The 26,055-nt window shown below is 58.4% G+C and overlaps 1 protein-coding gene across 1 annotated transcript in view; it reads left to right on the forward strand.

The window, feature by feature from the left end:
* Window positions 1-1,001: 1,001 nt before the first annotated feature.
* The window catches only part of EFNA2 (ephrin A2), a 69,842-nt gene continuing 44,788 nt past the window's right edge, over window positions 1,002-26,055 (forward strand). The window contains exon 1 of the mRNA XM_064175274.1: window positions 1,002-1,145. Within this exon, the coding sequence (XP_064031344.1) occupies window positions 1,024-1,145 (122 nt within the window). The 5' untranslated portion in view covers window positions 1,002-1,023. The remainder of the gene's footprint in view (window positions 1,146-26,055) is intronic.

Below are 26,055 nucleotides of genomic sequence, written 5' to 3' on the forward strand. Positions count from 1 at the left end.
ACCCCGAGCTCCCGATTCCCCTCCCCCCTTCTGATTCCCCTTTTCCCTCCCGGTTCCCGTTTCCCCTGCCGTTCCGTGTTCCTCCTCCGGTGGTCGTTTCCTCTCCCCCGGTGCCCTTTTCTCGATCCCGGGTTCCCGATTCCCGATCCCCTTCCCGGTGCTCGCTCTCCCTCTCGATTCCGGTTCCCCTCTGCCGGTGCTCGTTCCCTCTCCCGGTGCCCTCTCCCCCCTCCCTTCCCGGTTCCCGGTTCTCCCCTCCCCTCTCTCCGCAGAGATATGACGGAGGCGGCGCGCGCGGGGGCCCCACCCTGGGACCGGCGCCGGGGGCGCGCGCGGCGGCCGGTGGCGGCAACAACGTGTCAGAGGCGGCGGCGGCAGCGGCGGCAGCGGCGGCGGCAGGGGGCGGGTCCCCGCTCGGGGCGTGTCCCGGGGCGTGTCCCGGGGCGGGGGGCGCGGGCGGCGGGCGCAGCATGGCGCGGCGGCACTGAGGGAGCAGCGGCCTCCCCGGCCCGGCCTTTGTCTCTCCGGTGCTACCGGAGCGGAGGAGCCTCGGGCAGGGAAGAGGCGAAGCGGGGGGGGAAAGGAAGAAGCTGAGGCCGCACCTGCGGAGATAGCACCGGGAGCTCGGTACCGGGCGGCGGCGGCGGAACGGGGCTCGGAGGAACTTGGCTGAAGTTTCGGTGCGGGGTGGCGGTTGGTTGGGAAAAGGGGGAAGGTTCCCGGTTCCGGGGCCGCCATCCCAGGATTTAGCGGGAACCGATTTGGTCCCCGCCGCCCCCGGGGTAACGGGATGCGGCTGCCCCGGTTCCGCCGCGCCGCGGCCGCCCCCAACTTTCCCCGCTGACGGCGCCCGGGGCCGCGGGCGATGGTGAGGGCTGGCCGCCCTCCCGCCGCCGCCCGCCGCCCGCCCGCCGCCCCCGGCCGGCCCCAGGGCTCCGCCGCCCGCCGCCGCCGTCGCCGCCGCCGCCGCCGCCCCGCCGCCCCCTGAAGCGGCCGGAGCCGCGCCCGCCGCTGGCCGGGACGATGTTGCGCTGGGAGGCGGCCGCGTTGCTCGCCGCCCTCGTCGGTGTCTGCGTCTGGACCGACGAGACTGGGAAAGTTATCTCGGATCGGTATGCTGTCTACTGGAACCGGAGCAATCCCAGGTGAGGCCCGGGGGGGGGGAAGCGGCGGGGATCGGGACCGGGGATCGGGACCGGTGGGCCCCCAAGTTTTAGTCGCTACAGTCGTTATCCCCCTCCCCGGAGCGCCCGCAGCCCCCGTTCCGCCGGTGACAGGCGGCTGCTGCCCTCCGTTGTGGCTCGGGTCTCGCTTCAGCCCCCGGCTCATTCCGGTAAACGGAGCTGGGCAACCCCCGGCTGCCCTCCCCCTCCTCAAAGTTCTCCAGTGGGAGCCGTCCCCGGGGGCTGCGGCAGCCCCGGGAGCATCACCGGCGGGCGGGTCGCGTTGCTCGGGAGGCAGCGCCGGGGTTGGCGGTGTGTGTGTCTGGGGGGCTCCCTCCCTCGCCGAGTCCCTCTACAACCAACTTCGGGCAAGTTCAAGTTCTTACCCCCCCACCCCCCAACTCCCCGTTCCCGGTCCCTCTCCCGGGGGCTGTCGGCGAAGATCCCGCGGAAAAAAGAAATCAACGACATACGGTAAAAGGCGCCGGGGGCTGGGGGGGGGAGCGGCGGGAGGCGGCCACGGGAGGCTTTAAAGTAACGATCGGGGGAGGAGGAGAGGGGCGAAACGAGCCGGTTCGGGGGGGGCGGGATGTGGGGTGCCCAGTTGGGGTACGGGGGTGCCCGGGAGCTCGGGGCCCCGTTTTGCTGCCCGTTTTCTTCTCCCTGCTGGTAAAGAACTCGCAGCCTGGTTCCGTTTTCCGTTTTCTGCTCTCTCTTTGCCTTTACATTTTAAATTTCATTGATTTTTTTTTTTATCCTTTGTTTTTTTTTTTTTGTCCTTTTTTCTCTTTTTTTTTTTCTTTTTTACCTTTTTTTTCTTTTTAATTTTTTGTTAGTTTTTTTTTTTTTCCCCAAGCATCCGTTTTTTTTTCCTCACTTTTTTTCCCCCCCCCCCCCTTCCCCTTTTCCCAGTCGGAGTTTTCATTTCTTTTGTTCAGAATTTTGAGGGCCCCCCCCACCTCCCCCCAAAAAAAACCTGTTGGGGAGCTGGAGGTGAAGTTGCCTTCTGTAGCCACTTCAGGTATCTGTGACCCCTCAGGACCACCTCCCTCCAACCTCCTTCCACCCCTCAGTACACCCCCAAGGGGTCTGAATGGGCCCAGTTATGCTACCTCCTGTAATCCCCCCCCCCCCCCCAAAAACCTCAGACCAAAGCCTCATTTCCCCCACACACTTCATCCAAGTTGTCCCCACAGTGTCCCCCTACCGAGCCGGGGGTCACAGGGCGATGCCCTCTCCTGCGGTGGGCACCACTGTGCCCGCGGCCCTCGCAGTTGGAGCGTTCTGTCTGGTTTTGGGGGGGGGGGGGTGAAGCGAGTGGTTCTTTGTCCCCCGGTTGGCAGAGGGACCCTTGGTGTCATCAGCTCCTCTCTCAGCCGCGTCCCGGTGACACCGACGCAGCTTATTAAACTTCCCGGCCGCCCTTCGGCGGGGGTTGGCCGCGGGCAGCCCCAGCGGGGCCGAGGACCTCGGAGCTTCGGCGTCCATGCGTCCGTCCATGCGTCCGTCCATGCGTCCGTCCATCCGTCCGTCCATGAGTCCGTCCGTCTCGCCGCGTCCAGTCCCCCTCAGGGGGTGAGCAGCCTGGTGCCATCTTCCCAGACCCTCACCCCGAGCAGCGGGGGCTGGCCTGCCCTCTTTGTGCGCGGCGGTGCCTCCGCCGCGGGCCGCCCGCGGTGCATATGGATTTTATTATCTCCCTCACATTTTTGTGGGGGATTGGAAGAGGCAGAGAATTTTTGCCTTCTTTTTTTTTTGCCTTTTTGGTTCCCCCCCCCGCCCCCCCCTTCTCTTTCCTTCTTTTCTTCCCTGCCCATTGCAAAGTTTTGGGTTACAGTTCCTGGTCCTCCCCCTGGCTCCCCACACTTTGGGCTCTTTTTCTTTTGTTCTCCCAAAATACCAACCATGTGCAAGGTTTTTTTTTCCCCCCCTCCCCCATTACGTACACCCCCACTCTGCAACCCCTCCACCTCCCCGGGTCCAACTCCGGCATCCCGGTGGCGGGAGGCGAGGGCGGCGTCGCCCAGCCAGCGGAGCCGACGCTGCCACTTGGCACCCGAAGGTTGTGCCAATGGCCATCGGTGACCTTTGGGTGATAGGTGTCCCAGGGGCCAGCATGGGACAGGCTGCTGCTGGTGGTGGCTTTGCTGGTGGCTAAACCTCAACCCCTCCATCCCTCCTGGCAGATGCCAGGCTGGGTGGAATTGCCCCTCAATAGGAGGGTGGCATTTGAGCATGGCACAGAAACCCCAACAGATTTCCTCCCGTCTGACACTGGCAAAGGTGTGTGTGTGGGGGAAATAATTCGTGGGTCTGTTGGGGGTGTGTGGAAGAAGATAAAATAGGGCAGAGGAAGTGCAAAAGGGGGCAGAGGAGGGGAAGAGCAGACAATGGCTTGGAGGGTTCAGCAGACACGTCCGCAGCGCCGGGGCTGTGACCCAAATTTGCCCAATCTGGGAGCGCCCCTGTCGCAGCGGGCACTGCGCTGGCTCCGTGCGCTCGGGGCTGGCTTCCAGGAGATTTCCTTCAACAGGGAAATTGCCAACGAGTTTTTGACTCCCTTGTTGGTTGTTGGTTTTTTTTTTTGCTTTTCTCTCCTCCTTCTTCATCCCTTCCCCCCCCCCCCCCCTCTCCTTTTTCCCCTTTCCAAGCCCGGCCATGGGTTTGTTCTGTCTGCTTTCGGAGTGACTCGAAGACAAATCTCATCCTTTAAAATTCCAAGCTCTGCTTTTCTTTTTTTTTTTTTTTTTTGCTTCCTTTGGTTTGTGCTTTTTTGGTGGTGGTGTCGTTGGTTGGTCTTTTATTTCCCCCCCTCCCCATTTAAAACCACCCCCCAAAAAAAAAAAACAAAAAGGGGGGGGGATAAAAAAAAACCCACCCCAGCCCCAAACCCACCCTAACCCATCCCCAGTTTAAACCACTCCTCGGTGCTTGGTAGACCCTGCCCTGGTGGAGGAATATTTTTCCTTCCAGGTTTCTGGTAGGATCCATATTTTTATCAAGGGTGGTAATAAATCTCCTGCTCCATCTGATTTACCCAGGTTAGAATAATTCTGGATTGCAGAATTGGGGCTAAACGATCCAGAAGTGGCTCCTTGGGATGCTGCTTTCTGCCTGCTCTAGGGAGATCTTGAGCCACTCGCAGTGGATTTGCAGATTCTTTGGGGGGGGGGGTTGGGTTTGGGTTTGGTTTGGGTTTGGTTTTCAAGTGTGTGAGTGGAGAAGGACCCAGGGGTGGAATTGGTTCTGGTTCCTGGGTCAGCCTGGGAAGAGCTGAAGGAGGAAGAAGAAGTCTTCCTCTCCTGACACTGTTCCCTGTAGGTTTGCTCCCTGGATGTGTTGACTTGCTGGGATCCTCCCGGGTGTGTGGTTGTGCCCCAGCAGGGCTAGGGAGTGGTGTGGGTTAGCCCTGTCCAGGGTGAGATGCCTGCGGGTGGGAGTGTGGAGGGCAAGAGCTTAGTGGGGCTCTTGGTGGGTCTGGCATCCTGGGCAGGGGTCTGGCTGAGGCAGGGATCCCACATCATGGGCAGGATTGTGGGCAAGGCTCTGTCCAGGGCAAGAATCTGGCATCCTGGGTGGGGGTCTGGCATCGTGAGCAGGGCTCTGGCCAGGACAGGGATCCAGCATCACGGGCAGGGATCTGGTATTGTGAGCAGGAATCTGGCCAGGACAAAGATCCAGCATCCTGGGTGGGGGTCTGGTATTGTGAGCAGGGATCTGGCCTGGTCAAGGATCTTGCACTGCGGGTAGGGAATCTGACCAGAGCATCAAGAGCAGGCATCTGGCATGGTGGGCAGGGATCTGGTTGGCACAGGGGTCTGGTACTGTAGGCAGAGGTCTAACCAGGACAAAGCTCTTCCCTCCATAGGGTCCGGGGGGGCTGTGGGGTCACCGTTGTCCAGCCAATGTCTCCGGGAGCTGCTCTCCCCGTGGGGTTCCCACATGGATTCACAGCCTCGAGACCCTATGAGAGACTCATCCTGATACCCACCAGCAGGATGGCATCACCTGGGTGGGTTGGGGAGGGAGTGGGCTCCAGCTTCAGCCCCCCACCCTCATACAACCCCCCGTGCTGCAGCAGGGTTCAGAACGAGTGTCTTGGGCTCGCTACGGTGCGGCAAAAATGGGAGCTGTGGGAAAGCACCGCGGAAAAGCTCCGCGGGAAGGAGCAGCCCGGCCTCAGAGGGGACCCCCATCCTGGGACCCCCCGACTCTGGCTGGGGGGAGCTGTGAATGGAAAGCTCTGGAAAGGCTGAGGGAAGGCTGAAGGGTTTCGGCTGCGTTCTCACCTCCTGCTCCAGCCACAGCTCTGCGCTGGGCAGGTTACGGTGACGCCAGGGATGTTGTTCCTGCAAGCCAAACGCGATCCCTGGACGTGCTGCCGAGGGTTTTGTTATCCACGGAGAGGGAATAGGCAAAGTGTTTGGGATTTTCCTCTCCCTGTTTACAGTACAGCTACAAAATGCTGTAAATGGTCTAGATTTTACCCGTGGCCTATATTTAACTGTGAGGTCATTTCTCCGCCTCGCGAAGCTTATTTCCCTGAGTCTTTTTTTTTTTCCCCCTCTTTCCCTTCTTTATTTTATTTCTTGGGTTTTTTGGTGGTGTTTTTTTTTTCTCTTTTCCTCCCCCTTCCCTCTCTGGTTTTGTGAGCACAGCTGGGATTTCTGTTCTGCTCCTCTGCACTCCCCAATCCCGGGATGGAGAAGCTGGAGAAATGGATTCTAGCAGGAGGATTTACCACGGCTGGCGAGCGATGCTCCGCTGAAGGCAGAGCAGGACTTTCAGGGGGTCTCTTTGTGCACCCTGTCCTTTGGGAGTTGGGTGAGAGGAGTCTGTGCTGCAGGGGTGGAGGAGTTGGGGTGATGGGGATGCAGTGGGGGGAGGTCTGGATTGTGCTTCCCAGGCTTTTGGCTTTTGTGCCCCTTTCTCCCTGTGTTGCCGTCTCCTGGAGCCGCGTTCCCTGTGCTTTGTGCGGGAGCCGAGGGTTAGGAGAGTGATGGCAAAGCCCTGGGTGCTGGGGCTGTGCCTTGGTGACTGCCCATGTCTGAGCAATGTGCCCACCAGCGGGTCACAAGGGCTTGTGCCAGGCTGCTGGCATCCTGCCTGTGCTGGCTTCTTTGAGAGAGTGAAGACAACCCACGTTTGGGCTTTTGTCCAGGAGATCTTGGTGCTGGAGTGGGTGGTTGAGTTAGAGAGCTTGACCTCGGGGGGAGCATGCATGGTGCTGGATGTGTCCATCCACACCTCTCTACTGGGGCAGTTCAGTTGCTGTGGGGCTGGGCCCCAAAACCTCCGTGTCCCACCCAAACCTTCCATATCCCACCCCAAACCTTCATCTCCGAGCTCCATCCGGAGTCGAGACCTTTGGGGGAGCCAATTCCCAGCCCTCCATCCCCGGCGCTGCTCTCCTGCAGGTACCATGCTGGGGTCTGCACCATTCTCTGCAAAAAACCCCAGCCCCCCTGGGGTGATTTTAACACAAAACTGAGCTCAGCCACTCAGATGGTTCCAGGATGGAGCAGCAGGTCCAGTCCCCTCGCCGGGCACAACCAGGCTGTGGGGCTACTGGCTGCGGTACCGGATTGGTTTTGGCGATGCCGATGCTTGGCCACCTCCTGCATCACCCTGCACAATTCCTGCTCTTTTGAAATGTGTTTCTTTATTAGTTTTGGTTTAGTTGTGATCTGTTCCCTTTTCCCTTTGTGCTGAGATCGTTTGCAGCCCTTCCCACCCTGCTTTTCCAGCCCGTTAAGCCGCGTTAGCTATTCTCCACCAGCCCAGGTCTGCGGCGAGCGCGGTTAATGGAGAGCAGATACAAACAGGTCCAGCGTCTCTGACAAGATTTTCTCTCCCTGCTCGTCTCTGTCTCTCTGCCTGTCCCTTTCTTTCTTTCTCTTTTTTTTCTTTCCCAGGGACAGCAATTACATTCCCTGCTGGTCACACATTTGGTATCCAAATGTTAGCCATGAGTCGCATCCTAATGCGGGGACGGGCTGGGGGCAAGCGGCACTGCTGCTGGCTTGGCAGCCACCCCGGTGGCTCCCCGGCTTGCTCCTGGGTGTGGGGAGAGGCACAAAGGGGATGGGAGTGAGGATGAGGTGAAAGGAGAGTGAGAGGCCTACAGGTAGCCACTGGAGAGCTTTAAAAGTGCTCTGCTGGACTTTTGTGTTCGTTCGTAGAATGGGTCAGGTTGGAAGGAACCTTAAAGGTGATCCAGTCCCAACCCCCTGCCGTGGGCAGAGACACCTCCCACTGGCATAGGTTGCTCAAGGTCTCATCCAGCTTGGTCTCGTTAAAGAACCTCATGTGGATGTGGCAGCTGGGGACACACACAGAGTTTGGTGGCCGTGGTGGTGCTGAGCTGATGGTTGGACTGGAGGATCTTGGAGTTAAAGTGGTCCTGTGTGTGTGATGTGGAGCTGCAGCCAGGGATTGAATTTCCACACCTAAACCCAGGATGTGGTTTAGTGGCCATGGCAGTGCTGACTTGATGATCTTAGAGGCCTTCTGCAACCCAAACAGGTCTCTGGTTCTACGAAACCAATTCACTTCACACACCCCAGCAAACCCTCCAGATGCCCCCAGACCCACCAGCCACATGCCTGTGACCATCTCCTTCCCTGGAGACTTTCAAAACCCTTTTGGATGCATTCCTGTGTGGACTCCCCTGGGTGATGCTGCTTTGGCAGGAGGGTTGGAGTCGATGAGCTCAGGAGGTCCCTTCCAACCTCTAACCTTCTGTGATTCTGTCATCTGCACTTCACAAACCTTTGCTGCTTTGCTAGATAAACCACTCTGGGCTCCAAACACAGACCTCAACACTCAGGTGTTCTCTGTCTGTCTGTCTGTCTGTGCTGGTCCATCCCACGTGCTGTGGCCACACATTCTCCATACCTGCGTTGGGGCTGACAAGGTTCAGCTGGAAAATTGCAGCAATTGTTCTTTAAATAGCTTCCTCCTTCCTGAAGGGGGAAAATCTCACTGCTTTTGTGTTAGATATTAATCAGGATTTTAAGAGGTTTCATTTTCAGCCAAGATGTGGTTATTTCCCCCCCCACACCCCCCCTCCCCCGATCCCCTCCCCCCTTCCCAACCCTCACTCAGGGCAGAGCTCCTGCCTCGCTCCGTTGGATTTAATGGGATTGATGGAAGGCCAAAGGATTTGGGCGTCGATACCTTCGGCCCCCGGAAGAGGAGTTGGAATTCTTTTGTGTGTGTCCCCTCACAATGCGATCCCTCAGAGCTCCCTGCGCTGGGAGCATCCTCACCGTGGCACCAGGAGCAGCCCCGGTTTGGGTTCTGCGTGCAGGGGTGGTGGCACAGCCAGCAGCGCCCACGCCGCTGCCACTGGCAGCCACACTTTGGTCGTTGCCAAAGGAATCCAGGAGGCACCACCAAAGCCAGGGACATCCCAAAACCAGGGCTGCTGTTGTGCTGAGGCCTTCGTGTGGGTGCCAACGCTTTGCCAACAGCCTGATGAGCCCTTTCCTGCCAGCCACCGGGCGTGGGGTGCCTCTTTCCATCCATCCCCACCAGGCTGAGTGGGAGCCGTGTCGGGGATGGCACCACCCCACGGAGTGATGCAGTTGGGTAGGAAAACTGGGAATAGATGCTTCCTCCTGGCTGTCCTGCTCTCCAGTTTCCTGTTCAGCTGTCACCGTGCCATGGTGCAGGGCGCTGGCACCCAGCTCGGTGCCGCTTTGCTCCTGGGCGGTCAAAGTGCTGCTAATTCTTTATTTATTTATTTATTTCCTGTTATTTCTCCTCCTTCGTCTCCCCCTTTTGCTTGTTGCTGCTGCTGTGGCTGGGCTGCTAAATAGCTTCCCATTGTTCGCCAGCTAATTACCTCTTAATGAGGCTCCTGGCTCAAAAGCCCAGCAGAAAGGCTGTGGGGTGGGCTGCTGTTCGGGGGGCGAGGGCAGCCTGCCTAATAGGGCACCGGCAAAACTGGGGGCGGGGGTCGTCACTGCACCTGCCAGGGCCAGGGCTTGGCTCTGCCGCACCAGCGCTTGGCTCTGCCGCACCAGCGCCCTGGAGTTTGGGTTCCTTTGGTTGGCCGTGGGGAGAGCTGCGGTGATGGAGGCGCCAAGGTGGGGCCAAAGGGTGGCTGGGAGATGGCGTTGCTGGGGGGTCTCCTGGTGAGCCCCAGAGCTGGAGAAATGGAGACCTGCTGGGGATTGCTGAGGGGGCTCTGGCCAAGAGTAGGCTCCTGAGGTCTCCTCCGGTGGGACACCTCCTCCCCTGCCCTGCCTGCGGGCACCAGGGCGACCTTCAGGGCACGGCTTTCACTTCGGCGAGAGGAGTTTCAATCAGGGCTCCTCTGAGCTCGGCCCCTGCGTGTCCGCACCCTTGCTGGGACGGATTCTGCTCCGCTTCGCTCATCCCCTCCTGGCCTTATCTCCCCAGAGAGCGGCCGGTGTGAGCCCTCACCGCCGATGGGATGCGGGTGGAGGTTCCTCGCCCACCCCGGGGCAAAGAGCAGGAGCTTGGCCTCCAGTTGCGGGCGATGGGCATGGCCCCTGGGGCATGGCCCTGGAGCTGCTGGGGCTGGACCCGCAACCGTGGGCTGCGGCGGCTCTGCCGTGTGCCGGATGGCGACACCGCGGACGTGAGGGGAGCGGGGGTGGGTGGGAAGAAAAGGGGATATGGGATCCTTCTCCAAAGGGATTGGGAGAGCCACCCGCCCCCGCCCTGCTCCGCCACCCCGCTCTAATGGAGACTGGGCTTTGTCCGCACCCTCGGTGCCCGGGGGTGGGTGGGAGGATCCCAAACTTCAGAGGCGGTGAAAGCACCAACGGCGGGGAGCAAAAATGAAACAAAGGAGGAAAATTGACTCCCTGGAATAATAATGAAGATGAGGAATGACCTCCCCCTTCCCTTGTGCCCTTGGCGGTGCCCGGGACAGGGAGGGTTCTGACCCAGCTGGCGCTTGGAGATTGAGCCAGTTGGAGCTGAAGGTGGTTCAGAGGCACTGGAGATGCTGGACACGAGCCCCAGCTTGGCCTGGAGGAAGCTTTGGGATTGTCCCCTTCGTCCTGGCCGGCCCTACAGGGCTGCCAGCTGGGGCTGAGGCTGGCGCTGGGTGAAGGGACTGGTTTTGTGGAGGCATTGATGGGTCCTACCCAGCTAGTGCCTTGGTGGGGACTAGAGTGGGCTGGACTGGACTGGAAGAGCCCTGGTGCAGAAAGGGTGCAAATGGGGCTCCAGATTGGGTTGGACTGTGGGGATCGTGGCTCAGAGTGGGTTCAGCTGGGGCTCCAGACTGGGCTGGACTGGGGGAGGTCTGGATGCAGAGCAGGTTCAACTGTGGCTCCAGATTGGGTTGGACTGAGGGGATCCTAGCACAGAGGAGGTTCAATTGGGACTCTGGACGGGGCTGGAATGGGGAGGTCCTGATGCAGAGGGGTTTCAGCTGGAGCTCTGCACTGGGCTGGACTGGGGAAGTCAAGGCACAGAGGGGTTTCAGCTGGGCCTCCCATGCTGTTTGGAGGAACCCCCAGCTTCCCACTTTGCCCACAGCTTGCCCGCTGAAGCCGGTGCTGCTGGTGGGGGCTGGCAGCTCTCTGCCCTATCGATCCCTGGCAGTGGTTTAAATGCCACCAAGGCGCAGCTATCGACGCCGCTGAAGTCAGGCAGCGGCGGGGCGGGCGGGACCCCTGCGCTGCTGCTTCCCAGCCCTGCTCGGATCCATCAGAGCTTTTCCTCTGGGTCATTACTGGAGGGCAGCGATGCAGAGGAACAGCCTCTCGGACTGGGATGGTTTGGTTTTCTTCCCTCTTCTTTCGTTTGTTCTTCTTCTTTCTCCTGATTTTTCCTCTCATCCCACATTTTGCTTCCCGAGTGGTTGGTACCGTGGTGGAGGAGCAGCAGGTGATGCCCAACTGCCTCCCAACGGGGACAGCTGTGGTGGGATGAAGCTCCACACCCTGAGCTCTTCCTCACCTGCCAGCTTGCTGCTTTATTTTGGCGTTTCCCCCTGGTTTCCATCCCCAGCTTTTGGCGTTTTCCCTGCTGCCATCACCTCCCTGCGCACCCAGCGGCTCCTCGCCAATGCCGCCGGGGCCGAGTCCACCTCACCGAACATCCAGCCTGGTGCTGGACCCTGCTGTGGGTACTCCCCGCTTTAGCTGGGGGGGGGGCAGGGTGTTGGACTGGATGATCTCCAGAGGTCCCTTTCTAACTCCTACCATGCTGGAGCTCGGTGCTGCTGTGCTGCCGATCCCCTGTGATGCAGGAGCAGGTCCCACAGGCATCGCTTCGGCACCGCCGGCGTTCCCAGTGCTCTACCGGCATCCGCCCAGTTCAAACCAGTGCTCCACACTCTCAACCAGGAGAAGATGGCTGGGGATGAAACTTCTTCTCCACACAGCCCCCTCCAAGCCCCAAATTCGACTTTGTATTTTGGCTCTTTTGCACGACCCAAATCTCCCTCAGGACCATTCCCTCTGCCGGCGGCTTTGCCAAAAAAGGCTTAGAGAAAGTGCCCAGGGCAGGGGTTGGAATAACTTGGGGGGAGCAGGAGGGAAAGAGCCATTTGGATCCCCCCTTCCTCATCCTGTCCCATCCCATTCCTCCCCCCGAGGCAGCAGGATCATCTCCACCTCAGCGTCGCCTTCGCTCTCGTTTTGTGGGCCAATGTTTGGACTCTTTACTCCTGGAGTGTTCGCAGCTAAGTTCTGTAGGGTTCATTTGATTTGATTGTTTTAGTTTGATTTCATTTTGCTTCGTTTCGTTTTGTTTGGGTTTATTTCGCTCGGTTTTATTTGTTCTGGTTTATTTTATGTCTGCTTTATTTTGTTTCCTTCTCTTTGGTTTCGCTTCGTTCAATTTTGTATCCTTTTGTTCTGCTTTTTTGCTTTGCTTTATTTTATTTTGGTCAATTTTGCTTTGCCTTTTGTTTTTTTTTCTTTATTTTGTTCTATTTTGGTTTAGTTTATTTTGGTTCACTTTTTGGTTTACTTTGTTTATCTTATTTTGCTTTATTTTACTTTGTTTCATTTTACTTTTTGTTTTATTTAGTTTCATTTTGCTTTGTTTTATTTTGGTTTATTTTACTTTGGTTTATTTTACTTTGTTTTATTTTCTTTCATTTTACTTTGTTTTATTTTGGTTTATTTTACCTTGTTTTATTTTGTTTCATTTCACTTTGTTTTATTTTGCTTTATTTTACTTTGTTTTATTTTGTTTCATTTCACTTTATTTTATTTTGCTTTATTTTACTTTGTTTTGTTTTACTTTATTTTACTTTATTTTGGTTTAATTTATTTTACTTTATTTTCTTTCAATTTATTTTACTTTATTTTGTTTTACTTTGGTTTGTTCTGTTTTGTTTTACTTCTTTTTATTTCACTTTCTTATCTTCTTTACCCCTGTGGAAAAGGAGAAAATTATTTACCTCAGTTTTCCTTCCTTTCCTCCTTTCCTTTCCTTTCCTTTCCTTTCCTTTCCTTTCCTTTCCTTTCCTTTCCTTTCCTTTCCTTTCCTTTCCTTTCCTTTCCTTTCCTTTCCTTTCCTTTCCTTTCCTTTCCTTTCCCTTTCCCTTTCCCTTTCCCTTTCCCTTTCCCTTTCCCTTTCCCTTTCCCTTTCCCTTTCCCTTTCCCTTTCCCTTTCCCTTTCCCTTTCCCTTTCCCTTTCCCTTTCCCCTCCCTTTCCCTTCCCTTAGCTAATTCTGCTCCCTGCCTGCATCCTGGCCTGGCCGTGCCCAGAAGTCATCCCAGTCCCACTGGTGACCCTGTGGGTGTCATTGGCACCCCCGTGCCAGGTGCTGGAGTGGCTGCTCAGGAGATAAAGAAGTGCCTGAACTTCATGCCCCATGCCAAGTCCAACTGGGATGGGATTATTGCAGTGACAGAGCTTTTGGTGGGCACTGGCTTGGGGACAACCTCCCCACACTGTGCCTGGATGCAGGGATAGGCTTAGGAACCTGGGCAGGGAGTGACTGTTCCCATGGGATTTGGGGGGTGAGAGTGATGCATCCCAAAAGGGATTTAATGTCAGACTTCTCTTTAATTACCGAGGAGATGATTCTTCTCTCTGGCTGCATCCCGGCCTGGCCATGCCCAGGAGTCATCCCAGTCCCTCTGGTGACCCTGTGGGTGTCATTGGCACCCCCGTGCCAGGTGCTGGAGTGGCTGCTGGGGCCAGCAGGAGCTGCAGGAGCAGCTCTTTCCCAGCCAGCTCGATAATCCCAATTATTATCTGGTTTCTCCATCAGGGTTGCTTATTAAACTTGGCACCGCTGGCTCTGCCGTTCCGGCCGCCTGCCTCGGCTCTGGGATTTATCTCCTGCAGGCTCGGGAAGCAAATTGAGTGGAAAAACGTGGGGCAGAGCCCCCCCCCGGGACAGTGGGGCGGGTGTGGGGAGGTGGTGGTGGTGGTGGAAGTGCCCCATGGATACTGGTCCAGCCCTGCATGATGCTGGGACAGGGGAGCGAGGCCGCAGTGGAGCTGCTCTGTGCCCGGCGTCGGGTTGGGGGTGCCAGTGGCTGGGTTCTGTCCCTCTGTCCATCCCTCCTGGAGCATCCCTGGGGATTCTGTGCTGGCATGATGCCAGTGCTTGGATTGCAGAGTGGTGTGGAAATGGGTGGGAGGTTAAAAGAGTCACCATTTTCCTTTTGCCCTGGAATTTTTTCCTTTAGCTCTGGAATTTTTTTCCTTTTGCTCTGAATTTTTTTTTCCTTTTGCCCTGATTTTTTTTTCCCTTTAGCTCTGGAATTTGTTCCCTTTTTCCCTGTTTTTTTTTCCTCTTTTGTCCTGTTTTTTTTTTTTTTTTTTCCTTTACCTCTGGATTTTTTTTTGTTTTGCCCTGATTTTTTTTTCCCCTTTTCCCTGGATTTTTTTTTCCCCTTTCCCCTGGATTTTCCCCCCTTTATTCCTGGATTTTTTTTCCCCCTTTGCGCTGGAATTTTCCCTCTTTTTCCTTGGATTTTTTTTCCCCTGGATTTTTTTTTCCCTTTGCCCTGGAATTTTCCCCCTTTTTCCTTGGAACTTTTTTCCCCCTGGATTTTTTTCCCCCCTATTTCCCTGGATTTTTTTTGTCCTTCATTTCAAGCAGCTGCACAAACCTCATATCTCTGTTTCCTTCTACCCCATAGGGTCTTTGTCCAGCTGCTGGGTGCTCACCTTGAGGTCCCCGTTTTGAGGTGGGCACCATCCTCCATCCTCTCCTCGTGACAGAGTGTTTGGGAGAGCAGTGAGGACAGGGTAGGCTCCAAAAACCTTTATTCAGGAAAATGAGGATTGTCTTGAACCCAACCAGGTTCTTCTCTGTGGGACAGCCTCATGCTGCAGTCCATGGTGTCCATCCTGCAGATCCTCCCAATCCTTCCTTGGATATCCCAAGGTCTTTCACACAGGGTGGTCAGGACCTGCTGTTCCACAGCCTCCCAGCTCCAGCAGCACTGTGGCACCCGGGACGGAGCTGTGGCTCGGCCGAGCTGTGCCGTGCCACGTCCCTGGGGCTATGAGGGCAATGTTCTGCTGCCGCCGGCGCCGTGTCACTGCCGTACAACCGCTGTTGGATGTGGCACCAGCGCGTGGCAGCCCTGGCACCAGCTCCTGGGCAAAATGGTGCTCCCAGTTTGGTTTCCAACAGAGAATCCAAACGATCAGCCAAGGACAGACTTTTGGCCGTGGCTTTGACAATGACTTTTGGCTCCAGTCCCTGTCCATCGTCATCGCCGTTGGCTTCTTCACAGGTCTGGGTTTGGCTGGAGCCAGGCACGGTGCCGAGTCTGTGGAACCCCAGGAGCCCCCTGCACCATGGCCCCTGCATCGCTCCGGGCCAGCCCTGCACCCTGATGGGCAATTAAGGACTAAACCGAGGGATGGGGATGGGAAGTGAGCATCACTGTGCGGTGGGACTGTGCTCTGGAGGCGGCTCTGTGCCTAACTTTCACCTCCGCGGATTATCTTCACCTCTCAGCAAACCTCACATTTCCTTTCCTTCAGATCCCAAATTTCCCTGCCTGTGGATCCCAAATTTCCCTTCCTGCCGCTCCCAAATTTCCCTGCCTGCAGTCCTTATCCATGCCAGTTCCTGGGGTTGCTGTCTCAGGTGCAGCCAACCCAACCCAACCACCACGGCTCCAGCCGGGCTCATCCCCACCACGATCCGCAGTTGTTCGTTTTCCACCTTGGCTCCTTCCCGGAGCTCTCAGCGGCGCTGGGATGCGGAGCAGCAGAGGGAGGATGCCGAGGCCTGGCTTGGGTATAGGGCGGCAGGAATTTGAGCTCCAGAAAACATTTCAAAGCTGATGAGCGCCCATAAATCACGGTGGCGTCTGCTGAGAGAGAAGGCTTTTGGCAGAGGTGGAGGGACTCTGTCGTTAGGGCAGCGAGCTGGGTGTGAGCTCGGGAGCCGCGTTCCAGCTCGTTACACGGAGACAAATGGCTTCTCCCCCCGCCCCCCTCCAACCCCCACTCCACCTCCCAGCCTGGGTTAAGGTGAGGATTTGCTGCCAGGGGCTAAATTAAGCAATTAATATTTGTAGAGTGCAATGGAGAGCTGGAGAAGGACGCGGCTCTCCCGGCGCGGCGCAGCGTGTCCGCGCAGCCGGGGCTGGGAATTCCAGCTGGGAGCTGGAGCATCACTGCCTGCGAAGTCTCTTCTCCTCCACGGCCGTAAAGCACCAGGAGGGGCTGCAGCCCACCCCCATCCTATCCCAAGGCTCCTTTCGGGCTGAGATGAGGCTGCAGCAGGGTGGTGGTGGCTCAAAGCTGCCCTCCCGCCCGGCCCGGTACGTTCGGCGGCGCCGCAGCCCAGCTTGGTAGTGGCTTCTTGCGGATGTCCCTGCTCATGGTGGGGGGAGGTGAGAGCTGGATGATCTTTTAAGATCCCTTCCAAGCCAAACCATTCTCTGGTTCTATGTGGCCCTTTTGCTGGCAGGTCCCACGGTGCCCCCTAAAACAACGCCGGCGGCACCGAGCGCGCCCCGGTGCACGCCGACAGTCCCGTTCCTAGCGTGAGGGGAGCCCAGATGGATGCGTTCGGGTGGATTTTTTTTTTCCCCTTCTCCTTTTCCCCTCTTAAACATTGTAATATTTGTTTCACCTTATAAATCACCACCGCTGAGCTGCCTCCAGAGGAGGATTTATGGCCGCAGGTGTAGCCGCGGCGCCGGGAACGCCGATGCCGGGACCGACCTGCTTTAATGTTTGTCTAATGACGGTGCAGCGGCGATCTCGCCGAGGGGAGAGGTCCCCCCTGGCTATAAATCCTGCCCGGGATGGGAGGTGTTGGTTGGTCCCCAGGGTGGGATGAACCCAGTTAGGATGGTGAGAAATCTGGCACACGGCCGTGGTGCTGCTGAGGGACTTTTAATCTGCGCTGGAAGGGGTTGGCACGGGGCTGGCCTGGGTCCCTAAAGCATCGAGTTATAGAATGGGTTTGGCTTGGAAGGGACCTTGGAGATGATTTTCTGCTTAAAGGTCATCTGCTGGTGGGTATCGGTGGAGAGGAATTTAGGAAGTGAGCCAAAAAGGAGGTTTTTGGAAGCCTGGGGGTGGATGTGGGTCCCTCGGCGGCGTTGAGCTGTTCCCAGCAGAGGGATGGAGCCGTGCGAGGTGCCGCTGGGTGCCACCGGCTGGGACCCTCTCTCACACCCTCTCCAGGGGCTGGTGGGGCCAGGTCCTGCTGTGATGCTTTGGGGGCATCAGCACCCCCAGGGTAAGCAGCTGTGCCATCCCCCCAGGCGCAAGCTGAGCATTTTAGGTGCGTTTCATCCCACCCACTTTGCTCTGGCACCTCAGCCCGGTCCCCAAGAACGCGGGTGACCGCGTGGGGACACTCGAGGGGCGCAAGCTGGGACTCACAGCGGCTGCAAACTTGGGGGGTGTTGAAGGGGGGGGGGTGGGGGTGGGAAGCGTCACCACGACCCTCCAAGGCCGAGTTAAATCTCGAGAAGGTTTCATTTTCCCACCGCAGCCGCATCGGTGTCACAGGGGGGACGTGGGAAAGCTGTTAGCCGGCTGCTAACGACGGCAGCTCAGGGACTGGAGCAGGGGGGTGGCGGGGAGCGTTTTGGGGGTGCGTGGTGAGGATGGGGGACACAAGTCTGGCAAGGCTGGAAGGAAAGGGGGAGGGGAGGGATCCCCCCAGCTCCCCGAGGGCCAGGGCAGCTCCGAAGGGATTTTCCCTGCGCCAGCGCTGCCCGCAGCAGCACAAACGAACCAAGTAATTGGCAACATGGAAATATTTTGTGCTCATTAAGCAGTGGGAAGCAGGCGGGAGAAGGGAGCTGCCTTCTCCAGCACGGGCAGGGGCTGCCGCCGGTGTCCCCCGGGGGCTGCCAAGCAAACCCAAAGCCCTGCCGACTTCCAACTGGAAAGTGGAGCTGGTGCTTGCCAGCTGGCAGGGGGACAGGCTGGGATTCGAGGGGCTGCGAACGGGAAGCCCCCCACAAGCCGGCGTGCGGCGGTCAGCGGAGGAGCTGGGTCCCAGTCCTGTGTTTGCTGGGGGTAGGAGCAGAGCTGGGGGGGGTCACAGCTGCTTTGTGGCGGGGGTTGGGGCTGCCACTGGGGGATTTTTTCCTAACTATCCTAAATCCCACGGATTAAAACTTGGGAATGACGAATCTCAGCCACTGCTTTTGAGCTGCCCTAACCTTGGCGCTGCTGGTTCTCGGTGTGTGTGTGTGGGGAGGTTGTGTGTGTGGTGATTGGGAGAGTACTGGAGGGGCTTGGCATCCCATCCCAGTCCCCTCCCTGTCCCATCCCAGTCCCCTGCGCTCCCAGGAGAGCAGCAGGGGCAGGGAGAACAATACCGTGGGGTGATGGCCTCATCTCTCAGAAGGCCTCAGGCTGAGGAGAGACTTTCTGGCTCTCTACAGCTGCCTGAAGGGAGGTTGGAGCCCGGTGGGGGTTGGTCTCTTCTCCCGGGGAACAAGAGATAAGACAAGAGGAAATGGCCTCAAGTTGCACCAGGAGAGGTTTTAAGTTGGAGATGAGGAAGAATTCCTTTGCTGCAAGAGTGCTCAGGGGCTGGCACAGGCTGCCCAAGCTGGTGCTGGAGTCCTCATGCCCGGAGGTGTCGAGAACCCTGTGTGGCCGTGGCAATCGGGGCCATAGTTTGGTGCCCATGGTGGGGGTTGGGTTGCTGGCTGGACTGGATGATCTTGGAGATCTTTTCCAACCTAAACCATTCTCTGAGTCCATGATCCAGGGACAGCCTCTCCCTTACCCCCCTGGTGCGAGCTGGCCATGGCCCTTGGCATCTTCTGCCGTGCTGCTGGGGGGCGGGGGGGGGGGGGAGGGGGCGAGGCTTTGCCGTGTCTGTGTGTCCCTCCTTCGCAGCCAGCCCCGGTGCGTGGCTGGCACGGCGCGGGGGCGCCCGGCGGTGCTGCAGGCGGGGGAAGCTTTATGGCTGTGGTTAAAGTGACTTTATGATATCGTATCTGAACAATTGCCGGCTATTATCCGGATCGATGCGGCGTGATGGAGACACCGGTTGAAAACCCAGCCGGGGCCTCTCATCGCCTTCAAACCACTCAGGGTCCTTTGTGCTTTCCAGAAACCAACACCCCCACCCCTCCCCATTTCCTTTTCCCATTCCCTGCTCCAGGCTCTGATGGGTTTTCCCCCCGGGGTGGGGTTGGGGAGGAAGGGCTCTGCCTGCTGTGGTGGCTACTGGGACGCGCAGCTCATCCCGGCTCATCCTGGCTCATCCCTTGTGCCCCACTCCATCTCCTGCTCCTTAGGCTCTCTGTTTGCCTCGGGTGGGGAGCAGGGAGCTGGGACATACTGGGGTGCTGCCTGCTGTCCTGCTCAGGGCGATTTTTGGGGTCCCCTTCCCACCTTCACCCAGCTGGCAGCGACCTTGGGTGAGTCACAGCTCACCTCTGGCGTGCTTGGCTTTTCTGCGGCAGCGAAAGGAGGACAATGATACCTTCCCCACCTCGCAGAGGGCTTGGGAGGCTTAATTAGTTAATGTTCCTAAAGTGCTTTGAGGATTAATTAATATTGTGACTCTAATTTTTTTCCCTTCTCCCCCGATGGTAAAACGCTGCTTAAGCTTCTCTGTGCTGCTGCCTTCCTCCCTGACCCTCCCAAGAAAATCCACCTGGGGACGTCAGCAGCCTCTGCAGGAGCTGCTTGGGTGGCCCCGTCCTTAGCAGGCATCAGTCCTCCCCAGTGCTAAACTGGGAGGCCACTGGTTGCAGAAGGAGGGTGGGGCTGAGCTGGATGTCCCCTTGCTGTCCTCCGTGGGGGCTGTCCCTGCTCCTGGCTCCCCAGTGCAGCCTCCTGAGCCTGAACCTTCTCCTTTGCCAGGTTTTTCCAGCTGGAAGCAGCTGGGATGGTAGGATGAGAGGGAATGGATGGAAGCTTGAGGAGGGCAGATTGAGCCTGGAGATTAGGAAGAAGTCGTTGAGAGTGAGGGTGAGGAGACACTGGCACAGGTTGCCCAGGGAGCTTGTGGATGCCCTCTCCCTGATGCCATTCAAAGCCAGGATCAGCCTGGGCTAGTGAGAGGTGTCCCTGCCCATGGCAGGGGGTTGGAACTGGCTGATCTTTAAGGTCCCTTCCAACCCAACCCATTCTGTGAAGCTGTGATTATGCCACTGTCACCTCTCTGTGACTCTGCTACCCTGCCCAGCCTGCTGGGGCACCTCTGCCATCGCTCATCCCCGGCATGCTCGACCTGCTTGGATGCTCCTGTCCCTGCTGGTGCTGTGGGAAACTGCTCCCAGCAAATCCCACATCCCAGCTGTGATCCCATCCAGCTTCCAGGGGCTGTGTGGACTGACTAGGAGAGCAGCTGGGGAATGGCTGGAGTGGGAGCAGCAGGAGCCAGAGTGCTGGGCTCAGGTTGTCAGCACCACACAGGCACAGACCCAACCTTCCCGGTGGAAAGAAGTTGTTGGGAGCATCCTCCTGGCTGGGAAGCTGCTGGCAGCTGTGGGAGGGCATCTGCTGGTGTCTCAGTTCCTGTCTGCCATGAATCAGATCCCTGGCTGGCAGCTTTGGGCTCCTCTGAGATGTTCTCTCAGCAGCAGCTCTGCTGTGCTGTGTTCTCCTGCCCCCCTCCTGCTCTGCCGTGGGGACAGGGACATCAGAGAAGTCCCAGGGATGGACACTGGAGAGGTCTTGGTGAGGGACACTAGAGGGGTCTCAACAATGGACATTGGAGGGGTTCCAGTGGTGGGAATTGGAGGAGTCCTGGTGATAAACATTGGAGGGGTTCTGGTGATGGACACTGGAGGGGTCCTGGTGATGGACATTGGAGGGGTCCTGGTGATGGACATTGGAGGCATCTTGGTGATGGATATTGGAGGGGTGGTGGAGAGGGACATTGAAGAGGTCCCTGTGATAGACACTGGAGGGGTCCTAGTGAAGGCAGAGTGTTCCCTGTGGACATTGTGAGGTGCTGGGTGGGGAACACCTCACAGTGGTGGGGCTGTGAGCTCCAGGCAAGTGTTTGGATGTGATGATCTCCAAGGTTTCTTCCAATCTCAGCAGCTCTGTGATCCTGTGATTCCATGAAACTGGAATTAGCTCAGCTCAGCTGGGGAGGGTATTGGGCATCTGCAGGTGATCACTGGTGGGAGGTTTCCTGCAACCAAGGTGAGAGTTGAGGGCAGTGCTCCTGGTGACCCAGAGGAGGCCAGTCACAAAGTGGTGTTGGGAAAGTTCAATTTCCAAGAGAGGATGGTGGGAGTGAGATGGGGGAGGGGGAGAGGGGGGGTGGAAGATTGGTGCAGGACAGAGTGACAGCAGCGTCCCCACTGCCCAGACCCTGGTTAATGACATCATGGCAAGGAAACTGGAACGGATGCAAGGATAAAAATAACACAGTGCTGTGTCCCACCAGCTCAGGGCTGTTACAAACCCAGTTCAAGCTGGATCCTGGAGTGGGAGGCAGAGTGGGGAGCAGAGTGGGGTGCAGAGTGAAGGGCAGAGTAGAGGGCACTGGGCTTTGCCTGACCATGGGGCTGGAATGCTGCCTTCCAGCCCTGGCTATCTCCCTGCCTTCCTCAAGGTGTGAATAACCTCAGGTCCCTCCAGTCGATGGAAAGGAGGACTGCAGAATCAGGGCAGAGTGAGTGCAGAGTGGGGGCAAAGTCAGGGGCAGAGTGGGGTCAGAGTGAGTGCAGAGTCAGGCACAGAGTGAGTGCAGAGTGGGGGCAGAGTCAGGGGCATAGTTGGGGCAGAGGGAATGTAGAGTGGGGTCAGAGTCAGGGCAGAGTGAGCACAGAGTGGGGGCAGAGCAAGTGCAAAGTGGGGGCCAGAGCAGGGAGAGGAGTGGGGTGCAGTGGGGTGCAGAGTGGGGAGAAGAGTGAGGAGCAGAATGGATGCAGAATGGAGGCCAGAGCTGGGGGGAAGAGTAGGGGCAGGGTGAGGGGCAGAATAGAGGCCAGAGCAGGGAGAAGAGTGAGGTGCAGTGGAATGCAGAGTGAGGGGCAGAGGGGGCTGCAGAGTGGGGTGCAGAGTGGGGTGGAGATTGGGGAGCACTGCATGACCATGGGGCTGGAATGCTGCCTTCCAACCCTGGCTGTCTCCCTGCCTTCCTCAAGGTGTGAACACCTCCAGTTCCCTCCAGTTGCAGGGACTGGTTTGCTCCCTGCCAGCTCTGCACTGCTGTGGGTGTGATGATTTAGTTCTTTTAACCAATCTTTCTTTTCCGGGGGGGGCTGGACCCCCAGGGGCTGTCTCCACCAGGTGGGGAGCAGGACCACGCTCTGATGGGAGCTGAGGTTCTGGCGTCGTGGCAGGAGCTGGAGCTGTGGTGGGCTCTGAGTACCTCGCAAGGGAGCGAAGCTGAGCTCTGGCTCTTCAGACACCTCCCTGGGGTCTCCCTGTGGTTCTCCTCACTCTGCTCGGAGGTCAGAAGGGCCAGAAAGCCACGTCCCTGTGCCACGTGGGGGGCATGCTGCCCTGGGCACCCTCCCCAGAGCAGGATGTGACCTGGCAGGGAGGGGACAGGGACCCTGTGGGCTGCGGTGTCCTTCAGGAGATCTCTTGGGAACAGCTTTGGCTGTGACCTGCAGCCAGCAGTGCCTGGAGCTCTCTGCCAGCCCTTTCCCAGCCCACTTGCACCCGAGTGCTGGAGCTGGGTCCTCCTAGACTGAGACGTGGAGGGTTTGGCTTTGCTCCCATCTGCCTGGCACAGTGGGCACGCAGCCTGGTGGGCATCCAGCCCTACTTCTGCTGCAGCAGCACCACGTCTGCAGAGGAGGAAGTTCTGGGGCAGGGATGCAGCTTCACCCCAGCCCCTGTGCCAGCTATCAGTGGGCTCCTGCCCGTTCCATGAGCCCTCAGGAGCCCTGGCTGCCCATCTCCTGTTTTCCCTTGGCCTCTCTGCCTGCTGCAGCACCTCTCCCCTCCTCCATTCACAAGGCACTGGGAGGTGGGGATGAGCAATGGGGTGAAGTGCAGCAGCTCAGTGGGCACCCCTGTGCCAGCCTGGCTGGATGTGCAGCCAGAGCAGGGGATCCCATTACTGCATGTCCCCAGTCCTGGAGCACAGGAACACCATGGCAGAGCTGATGCTGCTGTGCCAGTGCCCTGCCAAGCTGGTCTGTCCCTCCCCTGGCTTCTCCACACCAGCTCAGTCCTTTCTCTGGCACCAGCAGGGCTCACCAGTGCTGCCCATTCCCACCAAAGCTGGCACGGGGGGGGAGTGGTGGTGGTGGAAGGAGCTGCTGAGCCCTTTCTGGATGGGGGGAGGCAATTTCTGGCTGCTGACAGAAACATCTGGAGCCATTTGCTGCTGCTCCACATGTGGGACCTGCTCCTGTGCCACAGGCTGGCAGCTGCTTTGCCCTGGAGTGACCTGCTGGGTTCCTGTCCTGTGCCTGGGAGTCTCCTCCATGTCCTCATGCCACTGAGAGCCTCACAGTGCCCTCATGGGACAAAGCTGGAAATGGGGAGGTCCAGGCTGGATGTTAGGAAGAAGTTCTTCAGCATGAGTGTGGTGAGAGCCTGGCAGGGGTTGCCCAGGGAGGTGGTGGAAGCCTCATCCCTGGAGGTGTTTAAGGGCAGGCTGGATGAGGCTGTGAGCAGCCTGCTCTAGTGTGAGGTGTCCCTGGGCATGGCAGGGGGGTTGGGACTGGATGATCCTTGTGGTCCCTTCCAACCCTGACTGAGTCTGTGATTCTGTGAGCCTCCTGCTGTGTCCCCATTCCACTGGGAGCCTCTCCATGACCACATCCCCCTGGTGGCTCCACCAGGTCCCCATCCCACCAAGAGCTCCACCATGTCCCTATCCCACTGCTTGCTCCACTGTGTCCCCATGCCACTGCTGGCTCCCCCATGCCCCCATCTCACCAAGATCCCCACCATATCACCATCCCACTGTGAGCCCCACCGTGCCCCCATCCCACCAAGATCCCCCCACCTCCTCACAACCCCCACCATGCCTCTTACCCTCTCTCCACCCTTAGACATCCTCTCAAGCCACCTGGGTCCCGCTCAGGGCTGCCAGTGCCCACTGCCTCACCCCCTCTCCACAGCAGGGTTTTTGGGGGTGGGGGTGTTGAAGCTGGTGGCTCTCCCCACGCCTTTTTTTTTGTCACAGCCTCAGAAGAAATTGACCTTGAAGCTGGCTGGAAGAGCCCTGCAGCTAATCGTGTTAGGAGGTGTCTGACTGCGGCTCGGAGCGCCTCTACCTGAGCGGCATCAGCAAGGGGGCTGCGTCGGGCTGGCGGCGGCCCCGGCTCAATAATTGATGTGCTTTTCTCGGCTCCCCCTGCCGTGAAAGGAAACCCAAGTGCCGGCAGGGTGGAGGGATGGGATGGGTGGTGGTGGCTCTCGGTAGGGTGAGGATGAAGCTAGGGCTGAGGATGGAGCAGCGCTGGCGGCTGAGGGAGCGCCGAGCGGGGCCGGTGCAGCTGCGGTGCTGCTGGGTGGGGGATGTGTGCCAAGGCTGTTGTGTGGCTCGGGGTGGGCCGCGGAGGTCAGAGCAGTGCCCTGGGCGGTGGAGTCTCTGCCTTGCTCTTATAGGGAGGCTCTGCAGAGAGGTTTGAGAGCTGCATTCCCTCGGGGGGTGCCCAGCAGCCTCCCGCCTGGCATCTGCACACCTCGTGCCCGACGTCTGCCTTGGCCCTCTGAACATCTCCTCTGGAGCCTGGCACAACCCTCTTGCTGCCCCCAGCACTGCCTCCTTGGCCGCCCCTGCTCTCACTCATCACCCACATCACCCTCAGCCATCCTGGCCCCCACGGTGCTGGTGATGTTACAGCCCTGGTTGTCCCCAGCTCAGCTGTCCCCCACCCGGCAGAGCTGCCTTATTGTGCTCCTTTCTCCCTGTGCCAGGCTCCGGAGCCTGGCACAACCCTCTTAGTGCCCCCAGCACATCCTCCTTGGCCACCTCTGCTCTCCTCAGGGATCCCCATCAATCCTCAGCCTTCCTGAGCCCCAAGGTGATGGTAGAGGGAGTTGTTATAGCCCTGATTGCCCCCAGCTCAGCCTCCTTGACCACCCCTGCTCTCCCCATTGACCCCCATCACCCTCAGCCATCCTGGCCCCCATGGCAACTGTGCCAGGGAGGTTTCATAGCCGTGGCTGCCCCCTTGGCCAGCTCTGCTCTCCCCAGTGACCTCCATCACCCTCAGCCATCCTGGCCCCCCATGGTGGCCATGCTGTGGGGGATGTCATAGCCTTGGTTACCCTCAACTCCCCCACCCCCCCACCCCCAGCCAAGCTGCTTTATGTTGGCACAAAGCCTCCTGCCCTCTGCCTCACTGCTGCTGCTGGTGAGGGGGGCTTTTATTTTTCACCCACCCCCTGCTCCCCTCTCAGAAGAGGTAAGGGGGAAGGGGAGAGATAAGTTTTTGGTAACCTTCTGCCTGGAAGCAATTAAAAAGGTCCTTCCAGAGAGACCAAAGTGCTGGAGCACCTTTGTGTGCCACTAACGGGGGGGGGGGGGAGGAAAGCTGAGGCAGCCTTTGAAGGGGGAGCTGAAGGTCCCTCCGCTGGGACCCCTCCAGGCTTTTCAAAGCCTCCCTCAGTTCTTTAGTTTTAAATAGCCAAATTAAAGTGACTCCTGCGTCCTCTGTGCCCCTCACCCCCGCCCCCAGCACACGTGGGCCCTGCCAGTGCCAGCTGCAGGGGGGTGTGGGCAGTGGGGGTTCGTGGTGGGGCTCAAAATGGGTGTGGTGGGGGTCATGATGGGCATGGCAGATCTTGTGATGGGTGTGGTGGGGGCTTGTGATGGGCGTGGTGAGGCTTGTGATGGGCATGGCAGATGTTGTGATGGGCATGGTGAGGCTTGCAGTGGGTGTGGTGACTCTCAGGATGGACACAGTGGGTTTCACAGGGGGTATGGTGGGTCTCAGGATGGGCATGACTGCTCCCATGATGCATGTGACTGGTCCAGTGATGGGTACAAGTGGTCCATGATGGACTCAGCTGGTACCACTGTAGGCATGGCTGATCCACAGTAGGCACAGATGGTTCATATGGTGGGTACAGCTGGTCCATGATGGGCACAAGTGGTCCCACAATGGGCATGGCTGGTCCACAGTGGGTACAGTTGGTCCATGATGGGCACAAGTTATACCACAACGGGCATGGCTCACGATGGACACAAGTGGTCCACGATGGACACAAGTGGTCCCAGGAGGGATCGAGTTGGTCCCATGATGGACATAGCTGATCCCACATCAAGAGCTGACCTGGGCACACAGGGCATGGGGGTGTTGTGAACACCCCAAACCCCATTCCAACCCTGCAGCACCTCCTTCCCTCTCCCTGGCAGAGCAGAGGGAGGGGTGCAGGGGCAGGGTGTGGGGAGGGTCAGGGCTGCTCCCTAGCAGGGCCATGCCAGCTGCTGCTCAGCGCAGCGACCCCTTGAACTCGAGCAGCCGATCGCTTGAGTGACTTCCTTCAAAGGGACCCCAGCCCCCCGTGCCCCCTCCCCGCTGCTCTCCCTGCCGGGAGGGTGAAAAGGCAG

This window comes from Pogoniulus pusillus, chromosome 41, assembly GCF_015220805.1.
Source record: "Pogoniulus pusillus isolate bPogPus1 chromosome 41, bPogPus1.pri, whole genome shotgun sequence".
Classification (NCBI taxonomy): domain Eukaryota; kingdom Metazoa; phylum Chordata; class Aves; order Piciformes; family Lybiidae; genus Pogoniulus; species Pogoniulus pusillus.